The sequence below is a fragment of the Protopterus annectens genome, chromosome 3.part0 (assembly GCF_019279795.1).
Source record: "Protopterus annectens isolate FY-2018-M chromosome 3.part0, PAN1.0, whole genome shotgun sequence".
NCBI classification, from domain to species: domain Eukaryota; kingdom Metazoa; phylum Chordata; order Ceratodontiformes; family Protopteridae; genus Protopterus; species Protopterus annectens.
In genome coordinates this window covers 1,143,606,146-1,143,628,417 of record NC_056731.1, presented here as the reverse complement: position 1 = coordinate 1,143,628,417, position 22,272 = coordinate 1,143,606,146, and the positions used below count along the sequence as shown (strand labels likewise).

Sequence of the window (22,272 nt, the reverse complement as noted above, 5' to 3'; positions counted from 1 at the left end):
CCTAAACAAGGGACTCTCTGTGACCCGACCAGAGGCGAGTCGGATCATAACGACGGATGCCTCGGACTTGGCTTGGGGAGCACACTTCAATGGGAAATGGATTCAAGACACGTGGCCTCCCAGACTACTACATTTGCATATCAACATGAAGGAGATGTTAGCAGTCCAATTTGCCCTGATGGCCTTCAAGGATCTACTTCAGCCAGGACAGGTGTTGATTCGAACAGACAACACAACAGTCATGTGGTACATCAACAAGCAGGGGGGAACCCATTCTTACCCTCTTTGCAGACAAGCAATGATATTGTGGGAGACTGCTCTGAGTTTGCACATCAATCTTCAAGCACGGTTTCTGCCAGGAGCACAGAACTCCCTAGCAGATGTATTGAGCAGACAAATTGTGGACCCCCATGAGTGGAAATTGGATCCTCAGGTATTCCAACAGTTGACAGTGGCTTGAGGAACTCCAGACATAGATCTGTTCGCTTCTCCACTAAATTTCCAACTGCCAAAATTTTGCACAAAGATGTTTCACCCAGAAGCTTGGAAAGTGGATGCTCTATCTTTCAGTTGGAACAACCTTCACGTCTATGCTTTCCCTCCTCTGCCTCTCCTTCCCAAGGTACTCTTGAAAGTCAGGCGGGACAAGCCTTGCATGATTCTAATAGCACCAGATTGGCCACGTCAGCACTGGTATCCTCTGCTGAGGAGTTTAATTCAGGAGCCTCCTTGGCCTTTGCCACAGATTCCTCACTTGTTGTCCCAGTCAAGCAATCATTTTCTCAATGTCAGGGTGCAGTCCCTGCATCTAACAGCCTGGCGTATTCTGTTTTAGAGCCTGTGGGGTCTCGGCTTCCACAACAGGTTTTAGATGTCATTTTGGAAGCCAGGCGGCCTAGTACTAGAAAAGTTTATGCTGATAAATGGAGGAGATTTTCCTTTGGAGCACAGCAAAGGGCTTTGATGTCTCAGTACCTAATTTGAGTTTTACGCTACAGTACCTTACTGAATTACTAGACAAGGGTTTGTCATTTTCCTCTGTGAAGGTTCATGCTGCAGCCATTTCTGCTCACTATGATTGTGACCCTCCTTTATTTTCTCACCCTTTGTTTAAGCAATTTCTTAGAGGGGCAAAAAATATAAGACCCCCGTGAGCTCCTACTCCTTCCTGGGATCTCAATTTTGTGTTGGAGAAGCTTACTTTACCTCCTTTTGAACCTGCAGCTACGTCTGAGTTGAAGTTTTTGTCTTGGAAGACTGCTTTTTTGTTGGCCTTTACTTCTGCTAGGAGGGTATCTGAATTGCAGGCACTCATGGCAGTTGAACCCTTTCTGGTATTCCATAAGGATAGGATGTCTTTGCGTACTAACCCTACTTTTATGCCTAAAGTGATTTCTAATGTGGCCTTGAACCAGTCTATTCATTTGCCTACTTTTTATGCTGATCCCCAAAATAAGGGGGAAAAAGTCTTGCATTCTTTGGACATTCACAGGCAGCTACGTTATTATTTGAGCAGAACTAAAGAGTTCAGGCAGACTCAACAGTTATTTATTTCTTTTGCTTTGGGTTCACAAGGGAAAGCTGTTTCAAAGCAAACTATTTCTAAGGGGATTGGTAATTGTATTGCTTTTTGTTATTCTCATCATGGGAAGAATGTTCCTGCTGGGATCAGACCTCATTCCACTAGGGCTACTGCCACATCTACTGCCTTTTGAGGGGTAGCTACTAAGGATATTTTGGAGGCAGCTACTTGGAGTTCAGTACACACTTTTACTAAGCATTACCATCTCCCTCTTTATTCCAAGTCTAGGGCTGGGTTTGCCACTGCAGTTTTACAGGGCATGTTAGCAGATCCTAATGCTTTTTAGTTTGCCAGCCTCCCTTTTCCTTTGCTTTGGGATTCTACCCACAGGTTATGACTGCAGCAATGTGAGACGAAGAACATAGTACAGTTTTGTACCTACCATAAATGTAGATTTGAGGTTTTTTAAAAATTTTTTTTTAAAAATTTTTTTTTTTAAAAAAAAATTTTTTTTTTTGGGGGGTTTTAAATTTTTAAATTTTTTTGGGGGGTTTTTTTTATTTTTTTTTTTTTTTAAAAAATATTTTTTTTAAAAAAATTTTTTTTAAAAATTTTTTGGGTTTGGGTTTTTTGGGGGGAAAAATTTAAAAAAATTTTTTTTAAAAATTTTTTTTAAAAAATTTAAAAAAAAAAATTTTTTTAAAAAAAAAAGGGGGTTTTTTTTTTTTAAAATTTTTTTTTTTTTTTGGTTTTTTTTTAATAAAAATTTTTTTTTAAAAAAAAAATTTTTAAAAAATTTTTAATAAAAAAAAATTTTAAAAAAAAATTTAAAAACCCCAAAAATTTTAATTTTTTTTTTTTGGGGAACCTTTTAAAAAAAAAATTTTTAAGAAAATTTTGGGGTTTTTTTTTCCCCAAAAAAACAAAAAAACCCCCTTTAAAATTTTTTTTAAAAAAAAAAAAATTTTTTGGGCAAATTTTTTAAAAAAAAAACCTTTTTAAATTTTTTTAAAATAAAAAAAAGGGGAATTTTTTTGGTTTTTTTTTTTTTTTGGGCCAAAAACTTTTTTTTTTTTTTTTAAAAAAAACCCAAAGGGTTTTTTTTTAAAGGAAAAAAAAAAAAAACCCCCCAAAAAAAAATTTTAAAAAATTTTTTTTTTTTTTGGGTTTTTAATTTTTGGTTAAATTTTAAAAAATTGGGATTTTTGGTTTAAAAAAAAACCCCCCTTTTTTTTTGGGAATTTTAATTTTAAAAATTTTAAATTTTTTTTTAAAAAAAATTTTTTTTTTAAAAGGGGTTTTTTTTTAAAAAAAATTTTAAAAAAAAAAAAACCCTTTTAAAAAAAAAAATTTTTAAAACCCCTTTTTTTTTAACAAAAAAATTTTGGAAAAAAAAAACCCCCCCTTTTTTTTTTTTTTTTTTAAAGGAAGAATTTATTTTTTTTTTTTCCCCAAAAAAAAAAAAAAAAAATTTTTCCCAAGGGGAAAAAATTTGGGGGGGGAAAATTTAAACCAATCCGGGGAAAAAAAAAAAATTTTTTTTTTTTTTTAAAAAAAATTTTTTAAACCGGGGTTTTAAAAAAAAAAAAAACCTTTTTTTTTTTTTAAAAAGGGGGGAAAAAACCCCCCGGGGGAAATTAATTTTAAAAAAACCTTTAAAAAATTTTTTAAAAAAAATTTAAAAAAAAATAAACCTTTTAAAATTTTTTTTAAAATTTTTGGAATTTTTAAAAACCCTTTTTTTTTTTTTTAAAAAATTTAATTTTTTGGGGGGTGTTTTTTTTCTTTTTTCCCAAAAAAGGTTTGGTTCATTTTTAAAAGGGGGGTTTTTTTCCCCCCCCAAAAAATGGGAAAAAAAGTTTGTTTTTTTTTTTTTTTCCTTTTTTTTTTTAAAAAAAAATTTTTTTTAAAAAAAATTTTTTTTTAAAAAAAAAAAAAAATTTTTTTTTAAAAAAAAAATTTTTTTTTTTTTTAAAAAAAAAATTTTTTTTGGGGGGGTTTTTTAAAATTTAATAAAAAAAAAAAAAAAAAAATTTTTAATGGGGGGTTTTTTTTAAAAATTTAAATTATAAAAATTTTTTTGGGGGTTTTTAAATTTTTTTAAAAAAGGGGTTTTTTTGGTTTTTTGGGGGTTTTTTTTGGGGGGGGGGGGGGTTTTTTTTTTTTTTTTTAAATAAAAATTTTAAATAAAAATTTTTAAATAGGGGTTTTTGGGGGGGAAAAAAAATTTTTTTTTAAAAATTTAAAATAAAAAACCAAAATTTTTTTTTTTTTTTGGGTTTTTTTTTTTAAAAAAAAAATATTTTTTTTTTTTTAAAAAAAATTTTATTTTTATTTTTTAAAATTTTTTTGGGGTTTTGGGGAAATTTTTTTTTTTTAAAAAGGAAAAAATTTTTTTAAAAAAAATTTTTAAAATTTTTTTTTTTTTTTTTCCCCTTTAAATTGTTTAAAAATTTTTTTTTAAAAGGCCCCCCCCCCAAAAATTAAATTTTTTGGGTTGAAAAAAACCGTTTTTTTTTAAAAAAATTTTTGTTGGGAAAAAGGGTTTTTTTTTTAATTGTTTTTTTTTTTTTTTGTTTAAAAAGGTTTTTTTTAAAAACCCTTTTTTTAAAAAAAATTTTTTTTAAAAAAAAAAAAAAAAAAATTTTTTAAAAACCCCCTTTTTGTTTAAAATTTTTTTTGGGTTTTTGGGGTTTTTTTAAAAGCTTTTTTTTTTTTCCCTTTTTTTTTTTCCCTTTTTTTCCCCCCAAAAAAAAACAGGTTTCTTCTCCCCAGTATATTTGTGCCTTTAACCCAATTGTTATTTTGTGTTATTTTGCATCACTTTATTTTTTTCTTCCTTGCTGCATTAGATACCTCCACATTCCTTGTTCTGAATTGCTCCATTTATATTCCTTCCGTTGGAGTTGTGCTTAATCTGATACCTTCCCTTGGATTCTCACAGCTGTGCAAAACTAACCTCAAAATATCTACCTCCCATGCTTTGTTTGTATAGCTAATCTGCAGTAATTATGTTGCTTTTTCCCTCAATTCTTTTCTGCACAGTTCTTCGTGACAAGATGGTCTTTTTGATCGTAGTTTATTGTATTTATATTTGATTTTCTGTCCCTGTGTTTGTTTGCATTGCTTGTAGTGCATTCTTTAATGGTGCAGAAATGATTTGTAAGCATTGTATTTCTTTCTCAGTTACTGAAAGTTTTGTTTAAAAGGTAGTGTAGAATACTGCAGTGTATGAGGTTTGCAACCCTAACAGAAGAGTCATTTTACTTAGGCTGGTGTCCACTGTACACCTGGAGTGTGAGTAAAATATTTTCACTAAGCTGGCTTCCTACTGTGTGCATAGCAGATTCAAGGAATTAGTCTTTTTTCATCTAGCTAAACTGACAGCCTCTGCTTTAATTCCATTGTTTATAAACAGGTCAAGGTGAAATTGCAGTTTTTGAGGTCCTGTGTTTTTACTGCTGAAGAATGTGTGTGTCAGGGCTTCCCAAGAAGGCAGTATGTGCTGTAAAATTCAGGATAATTTCTTCCAGTGTTTGGAAATATGATTCAGGTAATGCACTTCAGTGCTGAGTTTGTTTTGCATATTGTGCATTTGATACATGCTCCTGGTTTACACACCATTGCTGCTTACGTAAAATTTGTTTCAGTTTTGTTTTGGCACTTGCAGACCTTCAAAGCACAGGTAAATACACATTCTGTTCAACAAAAACCCAGTAATTTAAGTTAAATTGCTTATGGACTGTTCAGTGTGATTTAGAATTGATTGGTTAATTTCTGCATGCTAACCTTTTCCTCCTTAAATTCATTCTTGACAATACAATTTGTGTAATATATTGCAGTACTTTAGTTATTTGATGTTTGATGAAGCTCCAATACAAAAAACATTAAAATACGCACATAATTAAACTAATACAGTCTAAACAAGCGTTATAAAAACAATCCATTGTCTAAATAACATTGACAGGTGTTATACAGGCTAGCAGTTTGTTTTTTTGTTTTTTCAAATATAATTTTTATTAGTTTTGCAAGATTTGTAACAGAAAAAAACAGAAACATACCAAGACACAGCATAATACATTGTGTACAATTATCAGTCTTGCTATACAAAAGGATTGCAACCATGTAACAAGCAGACATATTCTATCATAGCAAGGCAATAGAAAAGAAAAAAAAAAGAAAAAGAAAAAATGATAAAGGAATAACTTCTATCCTAAACACCAAGGGTAGCCATATCAAAAACATGAACCTTAGATAGAAAGTAGTGAAGAGATCCCCTTATAAGAAACTAATGTGATATAAGAAAATATATCATTTGTCCATATTTAACAGGCGAATTAGAGATGGTTAGAGGAAAGAATGTAAGTTTTATTTATGAGTGGAATAATGAAGAAAAAGGGGGCATATTGTGAGAGAACACTATTCACAAAATTTACAACTTGGATGCCTGAACAAATGTGTAGAGGGACATTAAACTAGTGAGATTGACAATAGAGTATCTTCAGCATTTATTTGTTATAGGACTGAAAAGTACGAACACAAAGGTTTTCGCAAGTTTTGTTAATAGTAGTGATTGTTGTATGACAGTTACTTTGAATTAAGTCAAAGAAACTGCACTAGTATTTCTGGAAATAGTCTTTTTTTTCATTTTACTGCTAGAGCAAAATGTATTTGCAGATATATACTTAATTGCCATAGTTTTAAAATTCTCCCAAGAGATTACTGAGGGATTTACACAGTTCTTAGCTATAAAGTATTTGAGAAGAGTACACGCAGTTACTAAGATGTGTCACTGAACACCTGTTATAGGTTTAGGAATAATATTCAGGATTGTGGTTTGTCAGGAAAAGGTAGTCTTCTCATACCCCATTTTTTCCTGTTGAGCTCTAAGAGAGCACCGTAATTTATATACATCTTCGCAACTCCAAAAGATATGGAGTAAATCTGCATGCTGGAGGGAACAAAAAGGACGTTAGGTTTTTGTTATACTCAAATTTTAATAGAACCGCAGGAGCATAGTAGGAGTTATTATTGATCATAAGTTGGGTATAAGTCAAATTCTTGAAATGGGTTAGATTAAGAGTATTTCAAATAGCTTCATATTTGGACTCAGTAGAAATTTCACCTTGAATGTCATCCCAGTGTTGGGAGTATGAGCGATTTTTGATGTTAAGAGCTTGTAGGCATGAGATATTTTGTTCCTAAGGGAAAGAGTTCTGATAATTGATTGTGCTACAGTTATGTCTTGTTCACTCACTTTGGTGTTTGTGAATTTTTGTTTTATTAATAAATTAAGTTGTCTTAACATGGGGTCATAGCTACTTGGGGCCCCGAAAAGTTCTTTAACAGCAACAAAGTTCTTAGAATCGTAAAAATGCCATAACGTGGCATTTTTAATTATGGGAAGGCTAGATAGATCTATCATTTTATTATTAATTTTTATATTTGGGTTCAACTGAATTGGTTGGAGAACAAGGAGAGTTTCCTGTAGATTAATAGAATGTAGCAATGCTTGAAAGATATTCATTTTATTTTTTAATGTAGGTAGAATTTTAGATTTGTATTTACTGTCAAGCATTAAATATGGGATAGAGTGAGGGTTTAATTTGAATGATTGTATATACTTGCACCAGATTTTGACCAAGATTGAGGTCCATGTATCGACCAATGGTTCATAGTTCACAATTTGGATTAAACAGCTTGCATTTATTATATTATAGTAAAGATTAAAATTGGGGAGGCTCAATCCACCTTTTTTCTTTTGGAAGTATTAATGTTTTATAAGAGATTCTGGTTGATTTAAGGAACCAAAGGAATTTTGAGATGGTGGTTTCCATTTTATTGAAAACATTTTGGAGTATATTTAAGTTTCTGGAGTTTAGATGAAATAATATCCTGGGGAGAATGTTCATTTTAACAATAGTTTTTGACAGTAAGGATAAATTGATATTTTTCCATCTGGATAGTTTGTTGTTGATTTGTTCCCAAACTCTACTCAAGTTAGCTTTCATTAAATCCTGATGTGTGTGCATAAAGTTTATACCTAGCTATTTGATTGATTATTTAATGAGTATGTCAGATAGGGGGAAATAGGATTCAAGGTGTTTACAAGGATTTAATGGGAAAATAGAAGATTTTGCAGAATTTAGTTTATAGTTAGCAGCAGTGGAAAAGAGACATTGATTTATGAATTTTATGGAGATCACTAGTCGGGAGTTCAAAGTAAATATTGAAGTCATCTGCAAATGCTGAAGTTTTTATCTCAATGTTAAAAACTCTTGGTATATGATGATGTGTTTTGGGTAATGAATAGTAGGAGAAGTTCAAGATAAATATTAATAAGATATGGTCAAAGGGTCAACCCTGTCTAGTTCCATTAGTAATTTTAATAGGTTGGTACATTGATTTATTAATGTCAGGGAGATAGAAGCATTGACATTCTTCATGTTTCACTGTTGCAGTCATTACACTTGGGTTATTCTGCTAGGGGTAGCCATCAGTTGGCCCGAATACCAGAGGCTTAGTATTTCTGTGTGGGTTGCTGTCGCTCCAGGACTTTCGTCAGGTCATCAGTGGTATAAAATCAGGCACCCGACGCCATTATATCAGTCTTTCTTGCCGAGGAGCCCGAAGCAGAAGCAGTTTGCACAAGTGCAGGTTGGCCGCTACCTGAGTTTTCGTGTCCAGTTTGAAGTTGAAGTCTTCTAAAGCAAAGTACCCCATTGGGGATCCCTTTTTCTTGCTCTAGCCGATGTCAGAAAAAGTTAACAATTGTCTCGCCTGTGGAAAGCAAATTCCACACTGAGATTTCCATTCTTACTGCGTCACCTGTTTAGGCCCAGACCACGACGTCCCTCTCTGTCAGTTTTGTGCTTTGTTCAACGCCAGAACTATACATCGTTGAGCCCTTATTGTAGCTAAATATTTTCGATCTTGATCTCTGTATTCCAAAATGGCTTCAGTAAGCCATCCGACTACAGATCTTCTGAAAAAAACATAAGGATAAAGACAGAGACAGACTGCACAGGTCCAAAACTTCGATGCTTCCATTAAGCTAGTCGCCATTTCACCCGTCCTCAGTGAAGCGCTTTCGCAGCTCGATTCCCGGTTCTGTGGATTCGCAAGCTGCTAACGAGACACGTTCGGAGTCCAGTATGCCGTGAAACTCTTCTTTGACTAAGGATCCTGCAGATGTCTCTACCTTGGATGGGTCCGAAGCTGCTGAGCAGGCAACGGCTTCCGAGGAAGTTCTTTGCACTACCGATACTCTGCACAAACTGACGACTTCTTTCGTGTCTTCAGTTCTTTCTAAAACTACGGAGTTTCTAAGGCCCAGGGTACAAACCACACCTAAAAAATGACGACTCAAGCACCTGCTTAAAATGGCGGAAGACCTTATCATGTTTATTAGGGGAAGCCAGCCTACTCCTTCCAAAAGGAAGAGAGACTTGTCCCCAGCAGTTTTATCTGAACAGGAGTCCGATGACTTTGAAGTTTCTGAATATGAAGACATGCAACCCTTGTCTGCTTATGAGGATTCAGATGCAGAGGAATCCATTCCTTCTGCCTCTCTTCCAGAGGATTTTTCATTTGGTGAAACCCTACATACTTTAAGGGAACATTTACAGTGGGAATGTCAGGACTATCCTCAGTCCAAAAAGATACTCGAGGAATTCTTAGACTTACCACAGCACAGACCTTTAGCCATTCCTCCTGTCCTGGATATTGTGGATAATGTCTTTATGGAATCCAGTTTAACTCCTGACACCTTTCTACCTACTCCCAGGAAAACTGACAGGTATTACAGAGTCCGTGACTCTCACAAATTTCTTTTCAAAAATCCTACTGCTAATCCAGTGGTTATCTCCCAAGGACCTAAAGGAATAAAAGCAAACACTGCTAAGAATCCCACACCTTCGGACAGGGATTCCTGAGCTTTAGACAGATGGGGTAAAAAAGTGTACACCTCTGCAACTCTTGCCATTAGAGCACTAAATTCAGTTCCACATGCTGAAATACCAGCAACATACAGTGGAACTCCTTAAACAAAAAATATCTACCTTTCCGGCTTGTGCAGAAAATAAGACTTACAGGAGCTTATTTATTTTGCAAGCAAAGTTACTAAACACACCTTGCAATGTGGCTTTGATGCCCTAGAAGCATCCTGCAGGGCAGCAGTCACAGGTTCTGTACTTAGAGGGCATGCTTGGCTTAAGGAGCAAACCTTGCCAGATCATGTCAAATCAAAACTATTGAACGCACCTTTGCACAAAGACAATTTGTTTGGCACCAAGGCAGAAGAGGTCTTTAAAAAGATGGAAGAAAATGCTAAATCTATGCAGACAGTTAAAGACTTCTTACAGGTCCAGCCTCCGTGGTTCAGTAGGCATTGCCCCTCCAAGCACTGGTCTTTTCCGGCCCCCTCAAGGCCATCTCAGACAAGACCTAGGGGTAGCAGACCCCCCCAGACAGCAGTCCCAGGGAATGCAGAGATCTAAGCAATGGAGTTCTTCTACTTCAAAAACAGGGAGTGCTAAGCCACCCCCTTATGGCAAGAACTTACAATGACTTTACACCTCCACCCCTTACCTCTGCCCACCTGCTTGTGCTCCTAGGAGGGAAACTCTCCTCACCTGCAAAAAAACTGGGCCTCTGTCACCAACGGCCAATGGGTCCTCAACATAGTGACCAAAGGATACAAATTTTATTTCCACACTCTGGCAACCCCAAAAGGGTTCTCAGATCTTCCTCCAAACCAGTGGGCAGAGGCCCAAAACCAAGTCCATTCCCTGCTCTCCATGAGTGCAATACAGCCTGTTCCTGCAGACCAGATAGGCCAAGGTTTCTATTCCAGGCTTTTCCTGATGCCCAGAAAAGAGGGCACATGGCGCCCAATCCTCGATCTATCAATTCTAAACCCTTTCCTCGTGATACCAAAATTCAAAATGCTCACCCACCAGCAGCTTTTCCGTATGCTATCCAGGGATGCTTGGTTAGCCACCCTAGACCTAAAAGAGGTCTATCTACACAACCCAATCAGGGATTCCTGCAGTAAATATCTACGTTTCAGGGCAGGACCTATGCACTTTCAGTTATCTGCTCTTCCCTTTGACTTATCCACTGCTCCCAGAGTTTTCACAAAATGCCTGGCTCCAGCCATTGCCTTTTGCAGACAAAGGAATATTCAAATTTACCCCTACTTAAACGACTGCCTGATTCAGGCAGACAGGAAACGCTGTTACAGCACCTGACCTTTGTAAAGTACCTACTGACCTCCCTGGGCTATACCATAAATGAAAAGAAATCCAAACTAGTACCCACTCAAAGAAATTGTATTCCTGGGAGCAAGCCTGGACACAGCATCCCAGATGGCATTCCTAACTCCAAAAAAAACAAGCCTATCTGACAGGCTGCTTCTCTCAACTAGCCACTAGAACACAGTTATCTGCAAGGAAAATCCTGCAAGCTCTAGGGTTCATGGCATCCTGCATTCTGTTCATTCTGTATGCCAGACTGCATATAAGGAAAGTTCAGTGGTACCTAAAAAGCCTTTGGTGTCAACACTCTCAGGGCCTGGAAACTATCATACCTATGATACCCTGTCTAAGGAAAAATTTTCTTTGGTGGGCAGCAGAATGCAGCCACAACAAGGGGCCTCCTTTCTCACTACCCCACGCCGCCTAGAACCTAACCACAGACTCATCAGATTATGCTTGGGGTGCACACCTGGACGGCAGGTGCATTCAGGGTCACTGGAGCCCAAATCAAATGCATCTGCACATCAACCAAAAAGAGATGCTAGCTGTTCAGCACGCTCTGACAGCTTTTAGACCCCTACTCACCCCGGGGCCTCTACTAAAAAAAACAGACAACACCACAGTGAATGTGGTACATCAACAAGCAGGGAGGGACTCTCTGTTATCCCTTCTGCAGGCTAGCCATGACTCTTTGGCACACGGCTTCAGGCATCCAAATTCACCTGCAAGCACAAGTCCTGCCAGGCTCTCAAAACTCTCTGGCAGACAACAAGCAGAGACCTCCTAGACCCCGCACGAGTGGCAGCTAGACCACAACACCTTCAATCTTGTAACCCAGAAATGGGGCACCCTGAAGGTGGACCTCTTTGCCTCCCACAGCAATCACCAGCTCAGCAAATTCTGCACCAGGGAACCTCATTGCAAGGCCTGGAAAAACCAAAAGCAGTCTTGATTGCCCCAGACTGTCCATGCCAGCAGTGGTACCCACTTCTGGCACAGTCTGTCTCCCCTGCCACCATGGCACCTACCTCAGATCCCAACTTTCCTGACCCAGCAGAATGGGGAATTCATGCATCCACAACTGCAGACCCTGAACCTGGCAGCCTGGCTTATTCCCTGACCTCTCCTCCAGTTGCCAGCCAAAGCAAGCAAGTCTGGGATGTTATACGTGAGGCCAGGCACCCCAGCACTAGAAAATCCTATGCTAACAAATGGAAAAGGTATTGCACCTGGATCCAGGCTAAAGGAGCTGAAATAGCACGGCCCTCTCTACCCCTCATTCTGGATTACCTAGCAGATCTACTACACAGGAGCCTATCCTTCTCTTCTATTAAAATTCATGCTTCTGCTATCTCTGCTTATTATAGTACAGAGCCACCTCTCTTTTTTCACCCTCTCAAACAGTTCCTGAGAACAGCTAACAATTTAAGGCCACCCAGAAGAGCCCCTTCACCAGCTTGGGACCTTAACTTTGTGTTGGAAAAGCTCACCCCCCCCCCCCTTGACATCCTGGAGGCTGCAACATGGAGTTCTGTTCATACCTTTACCAAGCATTACCACCTGCCTATCTTTTCCAAATCCAGGGCAGGCTTTGCAACCGCAGTCTTGCAGGGCATCCTAGCCAGCCCCAGTCTTCTTGACTGCCTCCTCCCTTTTCTTCAGCTTTAACAACCACAAACAATCAAACTAAAAACCACCTCCAGAGGAAGCCTTAATAGGCAAAAATAGTAAAATGAAAAAAAGGCTTCCACCACAACGAAAAGTTCACTGAGAAATTCTTTTAAAATGTAGGCTTTAATAAAATGAAGAAATAAAAAGCACAAATTGTGCTGTTCAAGTTGCAGGTCAAGCAGGATAAGCACTTTCAGTTAAAAAAAACCTTCTTCAGATCCTAGTGTGTAGACCTGACTTACTGCAGTTAAATAAAGATCCTTAATTACTCAACCAATCACATATAGCAATCAGATGCACGCCTTCCTTAAGCCTCCATTTCATTTCTTAATTAGGCTTCTCTCTTTCAAAATAGGTTTAATAGGAACTACTCTGTGGAGATGTTCTTACGGTTATGTGAGAATGAGGTGTTTGAACGGAGGTCAAAAGGAAAAAGTAAACACTATTACAATTTAACACAGGATGAGTTTCAGGCATTAAAAGAATTGCAAACAATGAAAGAAATTATTTTCAGGCCAGCTGACAAAGGAGGAGCTTTAATAGTGATGAATTCAATACAGTATGCCCAGTAAATGCAGGATATGTTAAGCCATAGTGATACATACCACAAAATCGAGAAGTATCAAGTAGACAGATTGATTTCCTCAGTAAAGAATGAAGAATGTCCTGTATGAAAAATTAATGACTAGAGCAATTGATAAAAATCTATATGACTTTCTTGAAATGGTATATCCAACTATACCTGTTATCAAAGGGCTGCCTAAGATTCATAAGAACAGTGTTGACCCCCCCTCTGAGACCGATAGTTTCGGGGAGAGGATGGGTCACTGAGCCCATTTCAATCTATGTGGAAACTGAACTCAAAAAGTTGTTGCCTTTCGCACATACTGTATTGAGGAACACTGGTCAGCTGCTGGAGAGACTGTATGAAAGAATGGAGCAAGAAAGCTCCATTGACAACCTTATTTTGGTGACGATGGACGTCAACAATTTATTCACTTGCATACCCAACGATCTAGGAATACAAGCAGTAAGGGACTTTGCCTCTCATTTTGAAGTAAACATGGATGTGAATCTAGTATGCAGCTTCCTGGAATTGGTCTTGGAGAGCAATGTTGTTCCTCTATGGTGAGAGCTACTATTGGCATAAATGGGGGATAGCCATGAGCACCCCCTGTGCAAACAGCTATGCCAATATAGTCCTAGCTGAATGGGAAAGGCAATGGGAAATGGATACGAAAAATGAATGGAAGGAATGCATCATCTTTTACAATAGATTTGTGGATGATATTATATTCTTATGGAAGGGCGGTATACAACTCCTGAATGATTGTCAACTATTTAACAAGTACGACTAGCTTTCTAAGATTCGAAGTGAAAACGTCAGCAAATGAGATTGAGTTCTTAGACGTGAGAATTTCAATGAGTAATAGCAAAGGAATTGGCACCACTATATTCAGGAAACCAAATTGGAGGAACCATATGCTATAGTACAATAGCATGCACCCAAGACATGTTTTTCAGAATATTGTTGAAAATCAAGTGACCAGGATATCCAAGCTCTGTGCTGACAATGATGATTTTCTGCAGGAACAAGACACAAACTTACAGAATTTTGCTTCAAGAGGCTATAATGAAAAACAATTAGTCATGAGTAAAGGCAAAGCAATGTCCATTCGATACAACAAAGGGCAACCTTACTACTCGAAACGGAAGCAGAGTGATGTGAAGAAAGGTGGGAACAGTAACATCTCAGATGCATGATGACCTATAGCACTGACTCCTTTGATATCCATAAAACCATCAAGAAGTTTTGGCCAGTCTTAACTGCTGACAAAAAAATTAAGAGAATTGTAGGGGAAATGCCTAAGTTTGGTTATAAAAACAAGAAGAACTTAAAGGATTTATTGTGCAGCTATGATGAAATACCTAACAAGCAGAGTACAGAAGGAAGAAATAGGTTAGGAACTTGGAAATGTGGCTTTTGCAAAGCTTGCAGCCACATTAAATGTTCCAAAAGTTTTGTTCATCTGGTCACTAACAAATGCTATAAGTTCTCTAGTTTTGCTAACTGCAACACCAAGAATGTTATATACGTTGGCACTTGTAATTTGTGCCAAGCCTATTATGTAGGAAAGACCAATAGAAAGTTTAAGGGACGGATACTTCGCCACCTGTTAGAGATCAAGAATAAAGTGGTAACCAATGCCCTATATGGACATGTGTCTGAAAATCCAGGGCATTCATTTAGCTTTATGGTCATCTCAAATGTGACTACTAACCTCCGTGGGGGAGACATTGTCAACTAAACTGAAAAAGAAGAAAGCAAATGGATCATGAACCTCAGAGCTAATTTATTTCCAGGGCTCAACACAGTAGTTCCTTTTAAACCTATTTTGAAAGAGAGAAGCCTAATTAAAAAATGAAATGGAGGCTTAAGGAAGGTGTGCTTCTGATTGCTATATGTGATTGGTTGAGCAATTAAGGATCTTTATTTAACAGCAGTAAGTCAGGTCTACACACTAGGATCTGAAGAAGGTTTTTTAACTGAAAGCGCTTATCCTGTTTGACCTGCAACTTGAACAGCGCAATTTGTGGTTTTTATTTCTTCATTTTATTAAAGCCTACATTTTAATATAATTTCTCAGTGAACTTTTTGTTGTGGTGGAAGCCTTTTTTTTCATTTTACTATTTTCTTCTGCTTTGGTTGATGATTGCAACAGTGAAGCACGAAGAACATAGTACAGTTGTGTACACTTGCCATAAATGTAGATGTTCGAGTGTATTCACTGTTGAATTTTTGGTTTCCCAACATCCATCCCCCTTGTCTCTCTCTCTCTTACTCACTCCTTACAGGAATTTTTGGTATTTACTTTCTACTGGTGGTGTTCTTCCACCATACCTAGCTCCCTATTTGGGGGCTCCTGACACTTTGAGCAAGAAAAACTGATGTAATGGCGTCTGCTGCCTGATTTCATACCACTGACTACCTGACGTCAGTCCTGGAGCGACAGCAACCGACGCAGAAATACTAAGCCTCTGGTATTCGGGCCGACCGAGGGCTACCCCTGGCAGGATAACCCAAGTGTAATGACTGCAACAGTGAATACACTGGAACATTTACATTTATGTAAGTGTACACAGCTGTACAGTGTAAAGCATTCTTATAGTGTCAATCATAAAATCAGGGAAGTTTAAAGTATTGCATGGTTAGATATAAGAAATTTAGATCCATATTGTCAAAAGCTTTAGTGGCATCAAGTGTGAGGGCATATTGCTAATGGTTATTTTTAAGAAATAACATTATTGTGTCTAAGGTGAGAGTATTATCGCATAGTTGTCATTTCATGAAACCTATTTGCTCAGAGGAAGTAATTGAAGCCAGAATTTTCTGCATTCTACTCGCTAGGATAGACGTCAAAATTTTTCTATCTATATTAATGAGAGCAGTTGGTCTGTAACTAAGAGGGTTATGCTTGTCGGAATTAGGTTTCAAGATAAGGATTGTTTTGGAGTTCAAATATTTATTGGTAATCCCCTTTAGGATGATGTAGTTGTATAGGTTAAGAGGAATTTTAATAAGTTGATCATTGAAAATTTGGAAAAATTCACCTGTAAAACTATCGTGTCCTGCCGCCTTGTTAGGTTTCAGCTTTTTGATCGCTAACTTTATTTCATTTAGAGTTATAGGGCTAGCTAGTAGATTATGTTGTGAATGACTTAGTTTGGGAAATGATAGTTTATCCAGGAATTCTTTGTAGGTATCCTTATGCGTTTGATTTTTGGGGTTGTAAATATCACTAAAGATTCCTGTGAAGGAGTTTAACAATGTCATAATTTCTGTATAGAGTTTTCCCTTGATATTTTAATCCAGATGTATAGTTTGTGCCATCTTTGATGTTCATTAGTTTGGCCAGTGTTCTAGAGGGGGTTTGAGCCCATTCTGAGTATCTATACAGGAGGCTTAATTCGTCTAAATGTTGGTTTTGTTGATAAAAGGAGTATATTTATTTTTTGAGTCTCATGTAGTTTATTTGTTTATTTTCTAAGTCTGGTGAGTAGTTATTTTGAAGTTGTAAGTCAGTTTTCTTGTACGCATCAGTAAGGTCAATGATATGCCTTTACTCCTTTTTTATAAAAGGATGCTTTTTGTATAAGTATCCCTCTGATAACAGCTTTGGCAGCAGACCATTGAACATCAAAAAAGATGGAGCACACATGGGATTCCATCTCAAACTATTTCAGATATTGCACATAAAAGGAATGTAGTCTGAGTAATCACAACCGCAGCTGCTGTAATCCACAAAAGTCTTTTATTAACACAGTTATTGAGCGCTTTCATCTCAATAAAGAGACTTCATCAGAATAACAAAGGCAGTTTAAATACTAACATCAATTAGAATTCCACCAATAAAATGTTGAATGTAATTTAAATCCTTTACACATCAATTAATTATTTAAAAAACCTGGATAGGATCATCACAAAGCAGCTTTTTGCAGCATATTATATTAAACAATATATATTTAATATATGTAACCAAGATTTAAAAAAAAAAAAAAAACACATATACCTTTTGGTTTACCATATTTTATCTGCTTTTTCACGTAACATAGGAACAATAGAAATTGCATCATTCAAGCCTGGGGGGAACATTGCAGCTAACCTAAGCTGCCATTCTGTTTCTTTTTTCTTTAAAATATTTTTCCAGTCTCCCACCCGCCATCCAGTTTAATAATTTCCACTATTCCAAGTAGAAACTTGTCAAAATTAGAACAAGTCTGAGAATGTTTATACAGTGCACTGTTCAGCTTCCCGTTTTTGATGTCATGTACATGTTCATGTATTCTGCATCTTAAGGGATGTTCAGTCTTAGCTACATAAAAATAAAAATGCGTGGCACAGACACACTTGGACTACTTTGCTAGTCTTACAATTACCCTTTTTAAAATAAACTCTGCTGTGCATTCTGTTATTTAGGGTAATGAATTTTTCCCTAAAAATGAAGGAGCATTGACTGCAAGCTCCACAAGGCCTCGTACTGACATATTTTGTATTAGAACTATCCATCTTATGTTCCAGTAGCTTCTTGAAATTTGCTCCTGTACTATATACAAATGTAGGTTCTTTACCCACCTTATCATAAATATCTTTATTTACCCTAAATATATTCCAGTTGGAGCTCAAGGAATTCTTGTTTGTAACGCGCAAGCTTTCTCATATGAGACCTTATTGGTGTCGATCTTACAATCAGTACTGGATGAGACCAAACCCACCCCCAACAGTAGTTTGTAAGTAGTACCCCATTTTTTATATATTTCATCTAATATTTCCATAACAAATTCTTTGGGGTATCCCCTCTCCTGGAACATAATACAAATTTTATCCAATTCACTTTTTTACATCATCATGATGTGATGTCATGCGTGCTACCCTGATAGCTTGTCCTTTCACAGTACTTCTTTTTTGAGTTATAGGGTGGTTGCTTTGAAAATGTAAATAGGAATTGCAGAACGTTTCCTTTCGAAAAATCCTTGATCTAAAACCACTGTTGTCATGGGAGATATACGTATCTAAAAAATTAATACCTGAACCATCAAACTCGTATGTAAATTTTAGAAATTCTGTTGTATTATTAAGATATTGTACAAATTGTTCAACTTCAGTACTATGTCCATCCCACAAAATAAAAAAATCCAGAAGTCTGGCATACATTCTGATTCTGTGCCAAAAGGGGCATTGAAATACATGGTTAGTCTCCCATCCCAACAATACTAACTTTGCATATACGTTCTAATTTTGACAAGTTTCTATTTGGAGTAATGGAAATTATTAAGTTGGATGGCGAGGTGGGGGTGGGGGGGTGACTGGAAAATATTTTAAAAAAATGAAACCGAATGGCAGCTTAGGTTAGCTGCAATGATCCCCCCAGGCTTGAATGATGCAAATTCTATTGTTCCTATGTTACATGAAAAAATGTGTTTTTTAAAAATCTCGGTTACATATATTAAATAAATATATATTGTTTAATATATAATATATGGTGCAAAAAGTTGCTTTGTGCTGATCTTATCCAGGCCTTTTTAAATAATTAATTGATGCGTAAAGGATTTAAATTGCATTCAACATTTTATTGGTGGAATTCTAATTGATGTTCGTATTTAAACTGCTTTTTTTATGGCTTGTTTGTTGTTCTGATGAAGTCACTTTATTGAGATGAAAGCGCTCAATAACTGTGTTAAAAGACTTGTGGATTATAGCAGCTTCAGTTGTGATTACTCAGACTACATTCCTTTTATGTGCAGTATTTGCTGGTTTTTGACTTTTATTGCTGGTTTCATTTCATATATTGGTTAATTTCATGTATAACATCTTTTTTAAGGAAATTAATATTTAATGTCCAGGTGGGACTGCTACCGTGGCCATTAATGTGTTGTGTTGGGTTGATGCTCAGAGATGCATTGGAATGATTTGAGATGCATCTTGCGTCAAGGACCAAATTATTAATTTTATTTTTGAGACATCTGAAATTAGGAAAAAGTCAATTCTAGACCAGACTTTATGAGAAGCTAGCAGTGTATTGTTATAGACTAACAGTGTAATCGTAAATAAAACTTATGTTAGGATGAGTAGATAGCAAGAGAAGAACATAAGAACAAGGGGAACAGAAAGAAGTTTAAAAAGTTGAATATAAGAAAGGTAGAAAACAAGTTCAGTAATGTAGAAGTTAGGAATTAGAAAAGGGAAATAAGCATAGTGAAGTAAAAAGTAAGAAAACTGAGACAAAGTTGTAGAGTAGACTAGCATAAGTTGTTATAGACTACAGTAAGCATAAGTGAATGATGAGAGGAGAGACACAAGTTATGTTGGGTATTTACAGGGACAGGTCCAGGAGTTTAGCCAGTAATGTTTAACAGCTTTTTTGAATTCATGAGCATTAGAAATCATTCTGATGGAAAAAGGTAGTTTGTTCCAGGATTGGGCAATAGAGTAGCTATACAGATGTTGACCAGTAGTTCTTTTGGGCGTATAGATTTCCATGGCTAGTTGATCAGCGCTCTGAAGTGTCTGAGTTGGGGTATGGAGCAAGATGAGGCAATAGATGTCAGGGCAAAAGGTAGGTTTGTTGAGGATAGAGTGAATGATAAGTTGAGGAAGTAGGAGATGATGTTGGAATTCCAACCAGTTAAGAGATTTGAGAGAGAGGCAATGATGAGAGCTGAAGGGCTGGTTAGCAGCAAACCTAGTAACTTTATTGTATGTGATTTCAAATTTAGATTTTAGAGAGGATTGCAGATTAATAAAGATCTGTGAGCCATAAGAAAGACTAGGAAGAAGGTAGGCGTGTGCTAGAGAGAGTCTGGAATCATTGGTGAGGAATTTTCTGTATCTGGAAGGTATGCCTTGTTTTTGGCATCTATTTTTATGGTGTGATGTATGTGTAGGTCAAATTTAAGTTGATCATCAATAATACACCCAGGAGTTTGATGTGTGTTTCCACATTGATGACAGTGCTGTTAAGAGATGTGGTAGAAAAAGTAGGTTTAAGATAAGAAATAGATTTTGAGAGAAATAAGAGACGTTTATTTTTGGGGGGAGATTTAGAATAAGATGGTTATCAGTAATCCAGTTTTCAGCAGCATTGAAAGAATTTTGGGTAATTCTGTGAAGGTCAGGCAGATTCTCAGAAGTGGAGATAATTACGGAGTGATTAGCATATTGTAAGAGAGAAGAGTGCGGACAGGAGGTGTACAGGAAGTTTGTGAAGGTGTTAATAAAGGGCCAAGACTAGAGCCTTGAGCAACACCCATTTTAATGGGGAGAAAAGGAGAAGAGCCATCTTATAGACTGCTGTCTGTTGGAGAGGTAGCTAAAGAACCATGAGATAGATGAACTAGAAAGACTGAGATCTGAGAGTTTGGAGAGGAGCTTAGGGTGCGAGACAGTATACATGCTTTAGAGAAATAAGAAGAGGCAGGAAACTAGTTTGTTGTCTCTAGCTTGAGTGATCATTTGTGTAAAGGAATTAAGAGCAGTAGTGCTGCAGTAGTTTGGACAGAAATCATGTTGGGTGGCAGTGAGAAGATTTTCTTGAAGGAAATAGTCCAAGAGTTGCTTAAGAATGTGTTTTTCAAGTAACATAGAAAGGGGAGATAAGATAGCAAATGGCTGAAATTTAGGTAGTTCAGTAGAGTGACATCCCTTGTGATTTGGAATGGTAAAAAATAGTTTCCAGATTGTGGGGGCAGTAGATTCACAGACTGAGTATTTAATAAGGATGGAGATAGAATAGGCTGTAGAGGGTAGTGGCAGTCTTTAGAAAGAGAGGAGGTAGATTATCTACAGAAGGAGAGCATGGCTTCAATTTACTAAGAAAAGTTTGTATGTAGCGAGTGGAAACAGGTTTAAGTGAGAAGGCAAGTTTCTGACTAAAGGGGGAGGATAGTTGAGCTTAGATGAGTGAGAAGTCTGACTTAGTTTACAGATAGTTAGTAAAAAGGAGTTAAATATGGTGGCCATTTCCAGAGGAGTTTTGTTAGGACAGGGTTTGGATGAAGAGGGTTTGTCAGGATGGAGTATATTATTTATAGTGTTCCAAAATTTTTTAGGGTTGCTTTGATGGCTTATCTGGGGTTTAGATAAATATTTGTTTTTTTTTTTGTTAGATTTCATAGTTCTTTAAGTTTAGAGATAAATGGGGGATTTTGTTTTAAGCCAAAGTTTCTAAGCATTGTCTGTCTTTGTCATAAGTGAACAAGTGGATTTGGTCAGCCAGGGTGCAAATAGAGATTTTACTCTGATTTTCCTAATAGGAGCAAGAGAGTTAAGTACATCAAGAAAACAAATATGATTATGTTTGTGTACAGCATCATCAAGGGTTAAGTACGTTAGGAAAGACCAGTTTATGTTCGAGAGCATGCTGTTAAAATATGTCAGGATTGAAATGAGAAGCTATGACAGTATTTATATTTGTGAGACCTAGTTTGTTGAAGGGAGTATATTTGAATGCAAGTAGGGAAGTGGTCATTTATGAATCATATGAATCAGGAAGTGTTTTTTGGTGGTGGTAAAGGTCAGGATTAGAAACTAGGATCCAGTCTATGATAGGGCAAGAGTTAAGTTTGCTAAGATAAGTGGATATAGAGATAAGTTGAGAAGAAAAAACATGTAGGTTATTACTATAGTTTGGGGAACTGGAGGTAAAGATTTGCCAATCAGTGTTGACATCACACAGTCAAATAGTTTCATTATGTATGTTGTATGTGACCCAATAGTTAATTTGTTCTAGAATAGGGATATTATTGCCTGGAGGAATGTAGCTAGCAGCAGTAGTAAGAGTTTTATGATTGAGTTTACAGTTAACTGCTAACAGTTCTGTAGAATGAAAATTGGGGGGTAAGGTGGGAAGTGGGGACAGGTTGTTGATCTGAGTAAAGCATAGCCACCATTTTATTAAGTCAATGAAGTCTGATGCTATTATAACCAGAGGGAAGAAATTCCTTGTCAGAGATGTGGGGTTTGAGCCAAGTTTCAGAAAAGGTTATGTCAGGAGAGTGATGGGCAATCAATGCATGGAATTCACTGACTTTGTTAAGGCTGCTATGAATATTTAGTGAGAGAAAGGTTATGCACTTAGTGAGCAAATTAGAGTGAGAAGAAGGGGGTTGAGAAAGATAGAGTTGTAGAAGAGGGACTAAAGATGGGACCAGGATTTGGGTGAATATCTCCTGAGAGGAGTATGGTATTGGTGGAAAATAGAGATATAGGAAAAGTAAGGTGGAAGAAGTGAATTTTAGGTTTAGTATGGCAGGTGAATATTTGAT

At 36.6% G+C, this 22,272-nt stretch overlaps 1 protein-coding gene across 1 annotated transcript in view; it reads left to right on the top strand.

Moving 5' to 3' along the window:
• Nucleotides 1–22,272, top strand: part of MIB1 (MIB E3 ubiquitin protein ligase 1) — a 1,882,202-nt gene that overhangs the window by 1,204,160 nt on the left and 655,770 nt on the right. Inside the window, exon 17 of the mRNA XM_044065767.1 lies at nt 12,806–13,018. Within this exon, the coding sequence (XP_043921702.1) occupies nt 12,806–13,018 (213 nt within the window). The remainder of the gene's footprint in view (nt 1–12,805; nt 13,019–22,272) is intronic.